This window comes from Palaemon carinicauda, chromosome 22 (assembly GCF_036898095.1).
Source record: "Palaemon carinicauda isolate YSFRI2023 chromosome 22, ASM3689809v2, whole genome shotgun sequence".
NCBI classification, from domain to species: Eukaryota; Metazoa; Arthropoda; class Malacostraca; order Decapoda; family Palaemonidae; genus Palaemon; species Palaemon carinicauda.
The window spans coordinates 53,426,407-53,432,445 of NC_090746.1; the positions used below are offsets into that span (position 1 = coordinate 53,426,407).

The following is a 6,039-nucleotide window of genomic DNA, read 5'->3' on the forward strand; positions in this document are numbered from 1 at the left end:
TTAGGAAGCGTAGCCTTCAGGTTGATAGAGGAGTTACATCCTTATAAGATGAGCCAAGAGCAATGTTCACCACTGTCACCTAAACTTAACTTGTTGGCTGAAATTGCCACATCTGATACACCACCTCAACTAATAAGCTAAACAAGATGAGTGGTCTCATTACTTAACGAGTCAGTCTTTTGAGAAAAAGAAAGCTTCAAGAAGTATACACAGTGGACGCTTTCTGTTGTAGCAGGCCTCTGCCACAGGGCTGCCTTAAAGGTCAACAAAATTTCCCCTTGCCATCCTGACATTGGGCGGCTAGGTCAAATTTGTGAATTTTGGCAAATAGTAAACTGATAACTGAAGATTTAGTGGACATACTGAAAAGTACAAAACCCAAGCTAAGTTAACCTTTAAGAAAATGCAAAAATCCACCACCCAACCAAGAAAACAATCCTAGAGACTATACGGTCTTGAATAAATATCAACACCGGGATCACCTGACTTGGTAAGCCATACTTTTGACTTTCTGACATAGACGGAGAGAGGCAGGACCACCAGCCACCATATCTAACAACTCATCTTTCTACATTCATTATCTACTGAGCCACCAAGAATGTTGTTATCGGCCCGATCGGAGTAACTGTCTGTGTGTGTGTGTTATTGGTTACTATGGAGAACTTAAGTAAATACCCTGTATTAAGATATGGGCGTAAAGATTCTCTCTCGAATAATTGATGAATATTGCATGAGATAATACAGTATGGAATTAAGCCAATGAAAAGTTAGAAAAGACTAAAATTTAACTTTAAATCGTGTGGTAGTTAAACGAAACTTGGATGTGTTTCACTTTTATAATGTTAATAAAGCTATATACAACATGGCATATTTGTCTTATAAATGAACAATTTCTTCTATTATATCACCTCTAAATAAAATATCTTTTTTTATTGACAAACGTAGCCTACTGCTAGCAATTTCTATAGAAGAATGGAAATATCATTTATCAAGTAGAGCACTATTTGCCATTAAATAGTTTTAGGATTAAACATTACTGGAAAGAAATGCTGTTGTGTGTAAAGATGACTAGATACCAAGGAAAATCACTAACAGGAAGAAAACTGTTTGTGTGTGTGTGAGAGAGAGAGAGAGAGAGAGAGAGAGAGAGAGAGAGAGAGAGAGAGAGAGTCTTTAAATGAGGAAGAACTGTTAAGTCTTGTCCTTCACTCACAATCACACACAAAGCAATGACCCCGAAGTTAGTCTCTAATAATGTCACTAAACTCTTCTTCCTTTCCCGATCTAATCAAACGCAGAAAGGTCAACTGAATATGGTTAGGAATATACCGTATATTGATTGGCTATCGTCGAGCAGAGTAGTCGGCCATATTGGTACGAATAATAAAATAATCAAGGTTAGATAAGTTCTTTTGATAGGTCGACTAGCCAACCATACAATTCTGCGCAAGCGCCATTGTGCGCCGTAACCTTGAGCTCTTAAATAACAAGGAGGCGGGGCAATGCTACTGTGAAGGGAGGTCCATCCCTGGGGGTGGGGGGGGGGTGTTGATTGTATATTACAAAACCAGATAACTTCTGCGGAGAATAGTTCGTCCTAGTCTTCGCCGAAGGCAAAGGCGAATTTAAACAATAATATTTATTGACCTCATAGTGATTATGAGAGAGAGAGAGGAATAGTTAGTTACGTGTACAGAACACCGTGTGGTGGTCAGACCACCGCAAAACCAGTTAAAATAGGGTCTACCAGGATCCACAGAAGAACGGGTCTGCTGAATTTAGATGAGGCTATAGCTACCCAGACGAAGAGACATTTTGGGAGTTTTATCCTCATTGATGATAACATTCAAAATGGGAAACTACTTGCTTTTTTTTATGTTCTCTACAATACTTTAGGAGTTTGGTTCAAACCTCTATCTCCATGACTTTTTTATTAAGTGAAGTCTTATGTTAACTTAAAAATATAAATATTTTGAAAAATTTAATCATAATTCATGGTTGATTGATTGATGTATAGTTCTCTGGCATCCTTCATGGGTGGTAGTATTGAAATTACCAACATTTCCCCCAAATCCATAATACATTAGTACATAAATCTATTTTAAGGTCCCACTAGCGATCGACCTTTCTTCGGAAATACAGTAGCATGATCTATAGAAGCTGAACTACAACGTATATTTCGAGGGGAATATTAATGACTGCTTGCCGACGAATTGGAAAGGCACCAGACCCACTGACACACACACACACACACACACACACACACATATATATATATATATATATATATATATATATATATATATATATATATATATATATTAGGCTTTGGGATCGTTGGGGAGATAATTCAGCAATTGGGGTTGAAAGTCGAGATGTTGGGGAGCTAGAAGGGAGAAAGGAAGAGGGATGGGAGGAAAAGTAGAGGGCAAATAAGTAGATGCAGTAAAGAGAAGAAATGAGGTAAAGTCGAGTGCTACTAAGTGGGTGCATCTAGGGCCCCAAAGGAGGCTACAAAACAATAGTTACCATTGAAAAAAAAATGAAGGCAGAAATTAAAACTTATTATTTCTAATGTTAGTTTTGCTAAAAAGTCGTGAAATGCTTACGGTATTTACCTTCCCATAAATACATCGTTGGATAGATTGCGCTGTAATAATTATAGATCAAAGAAAGGATTATGCAAAAATACTAAATTGCTACACGCTGTACCTCTCAAAATGGTATACACTTTAGGAGAGGAGCAATGATTACCCGACAAAGTGTAAGGGAGTTTCTCACTGATGAAACAGAAATAAATATTAGAGAGATGAATAAACTTTGTTAGACAATCAAAGAGATAACACTTTAATAGCATCAATGCATTATATATGTCACTACATAGAATAAAATTAAGATTACATATACAAAAATGAACGGAAAATAAGGACTAAAATCAGAGAGAGAGAGAGAGAGAGAGAGAGAGAGAGAGAGAGAGAGAGAGAGAGAGAGAGAGAGAGAGAGAGAGAGAGAGTGGGGTTACGCAAGCTCCTTATTCCGATCATCCGATTTTACATAACCACAACTACATATCAATTCAAATTTTCGATCTCTTTTATTTTCCTTCGATATGTCGACATACGTAATTCTCCCGTAGTTGCGACTTCCATTCACCTTATCTATATAAACCAACAGAGCATTTGGAACAGTTATCGTCTTTTCACATGCATCCAAAATTCACTAGGATTTTTCGTCATCTAAATAACTATATATATATATATATATATATATATATATATATATATATATATATATATATATATATATATATATATATTGTGAGATTTTATTTTTTTTTCTAAATGGAATAATGTTCCCTTCCTCTTTTTGGAACCGTAATACGCCAAACGGTAAAGAGCTGACTTCTTATTGGGTCTAATATATTTAATTATGAACTTCCAAATTGTTGGCAACAATTCCTACTCGTTAATAAATTCTATTCATATCGATAAATTTCATAATATATTTTTATATGTCGCAGATTGATTTTCCATATACTGTATATTTTTGTATGTTTACTAATACACCAACTCTGCAGTTTAAAATATTCACGAATGGCAGTGATGTAAACTACTTTACGTCCTTCTATAAAAGCCGTGATTTGACAGTTTTTCTTGTTTATTTATCACTCTTCAATACCCCTTTTCCTCGATTTATAGTCTTACTGCACATCTAAAATAAATCACTAACAACTGAAAACTGTACCTCAATATCAGGAGCATCCTTGCTAAGGCATCCAGTTGGTCCAGGTGCCATGGTAGAGATTGGATTTACGAATTTGCGCCAAAGGAAACGAAGTAACTATGGAAACACTGTCCACGAGTTACTCGCACACAGACCTGTCTCACTGACGGCACAACACTGACTGATTGGAACTTGGATAATTCTCTCTCTGCTGGCGCCTAGCGAGAGTCGAGAGGCTAGTATGGTGGTGATTGGTGAAGACTGAAGAGTTGTCTCTCGGCTGTCTTGCACCAGGGTGACGAGAAGGCTGATAAAAAATGGCAGCCTTCGTGCAATCTGCGTTTATATCAGCTGTTAGGATTACTCAACTAACATCTGTGCTGTAATATATCTCTTGCCATCCTCAACAGGTCTCAATTCTCTTCCATTTTTCCATAGAAGCATCGTCACTTGTAACATGTGTTTGTGCAGTTGTTCTTTTTGTTCGTGCCATCTAAACCACTTGCAGGATACCATAACATAAACAAATCGTTGAGAACTGTTTGTGGTGATTCTTATTGTCTTGATGATTATGGATAACTGTGATCTTCCTTTGCTTATATCAGAGGTAATTATTTTTCAAGCAAAAGTATTTTAATAGAAGAAATAGCTGATGTATGAAAGTACCCTGCATTATGCTCTTGGATCAAATGCACACACACAGGCTTATGTAGTACATCGCACGCACGCAAGCACACACATAGTGTGTGTATACAGTATATATATATATATATATATATATATATATATGTGTGTGTGTGTGTGTGTGTGTGTGTGTGTGTGTGTGTGTGTATTCATCACCATCAGCCGTTACTAGTCCACTGGAGAACGAAGGCTTCTGCCATGTCCTTCTACTGCGTTTGTTTATGGTCTTTCTGTGCCAGTCCACTTCCGCAAACCTTCTTAGTTTGTCAATCCATCGTCTTCTCTGCCTTCTCCTACATATTTTGCAATTACTATTTCACAAATACCTCTACTTATCTACCAGAGAGAGAGAGAGAGAGAGAGAGAGAGAGAGAGAGAGAGAGAGAGAGAGAGAGAGAGAGAGAGGGGGGGGGGGTAAATTTAATTTTGATTAATCCATACGTCTTCCGGTAACTTTCAGATTTTTACACTTAAAATCTTCCTTTACTACGATAGCTAAGTGTTATGAATTTATGATATCATCACCAAGAACTGTTCCCTGGACGTGATACCACATTTACGAGACAGGCACATTGTTTTCTTCTCAAAAGTTCACCATCCGTTTCAGAAAGTAATTACGATATCATTCTAAGATGTTCCAAATAAATTAATTTTCTGTCATCCTCAAGCATTTCATTTCAGTTATGCTTTGCTTCTTCCCTTACACATTTATAAAAGACACGCTTCCAAACAAAATACACACGGGGCCCTTGATGAGAAAACGTAAGTTCCAATGAGCCACCTGAATATCAGCACAGCTCTCGTTTTCCTTAGACGTATTTAGCTTTATTATTATTATTATTATTAACGAAGTTAGAATCATAGTTGGAAAAGCAGGATGCTATAAGCCCAAGGGCTTCAACAGGGAAAAATAGCTCAGTGAGGAAAGGAAATATGTAAACTATATGAGAAGTAATGAACAATCAACATAAAATATTTTAAGAACGGTAACGACATTAAAACAGATATTAATCATATAAACTATAAAAAGAGACTTATGTCAGCCTTTTCACACAATGAAATGCCATAATTTGAAAAGCAAGAAAGTTGAGGAAGGAAGCCTCCAAAATTGGAATCTGGACACCAAAAGAGACACAGATAATCAGATTGGGCCTTTTTCGTCTAAAAAAAAAAAAAAAAAAAAAAAAAAAAAAAAAAAAAAAAAAACCGTATTGACTCTGATTAGACGTACCAACACCCGAGTAATTTCTCCGAAATTTGGGCTGTATCTAATGGTTCAAATAAATACGTGGTCTGTAAGCTATACCTCTAATGAGTTATATGCAACTCCTGTTGAATATGAAGGTTACAAGGAGTCATTATGCGAGTAAAGTGTATGATTATCTACTCAGAAGCATACATGAAAGTATACAAATCCCGCCCCCCGTAAAGCTAAAACCTCTCTGATAACAGTAATTAAAATTCATTAAAATTATTACCAATATTGAGAAAGGCGGCGCCAAAGGAGTTCACCCTATTGGTATCCCAGCAAGTCTCTCGGGGCTGGGTTTGCTTGCAACACAAGTTTTCTTGACACTGATAAATGGAGACACTCATTAATAACAAAGTAGACTTGTGAACAATAGTCTGGGA

At 36.6% G+C, this 6,039-nt stretch overlaps 1 protein-coding gene across 1 annotated transcript in view; it reads right to left on the reverse strand.

The window, feature by feature from the left end:
* The window catches only part of su(r) (dihydropyrimidine dehydrogenase su(r)), a 93,523-nt gene extending 89,548 nt beyond the window's left edge, over positions 1 to 3,975 (reverse strand). Inside the window, exon 1 of the mRNA XM_068346192.1 lies at positions 3,745 to 3,975. Coding sequence (XP_068202293.1) covers positions 3,745 to 3,795 — 51 coding nt within the window. The 5' untranslated portion in view covers positions 3,796 to 3,975. The remainder of the gene's footprint in view (positions 1 to 3,744) is intronic.
* Between the last annotated feature and the right edge of the window lie 2,064 nt (positions 3,976 to 6,039).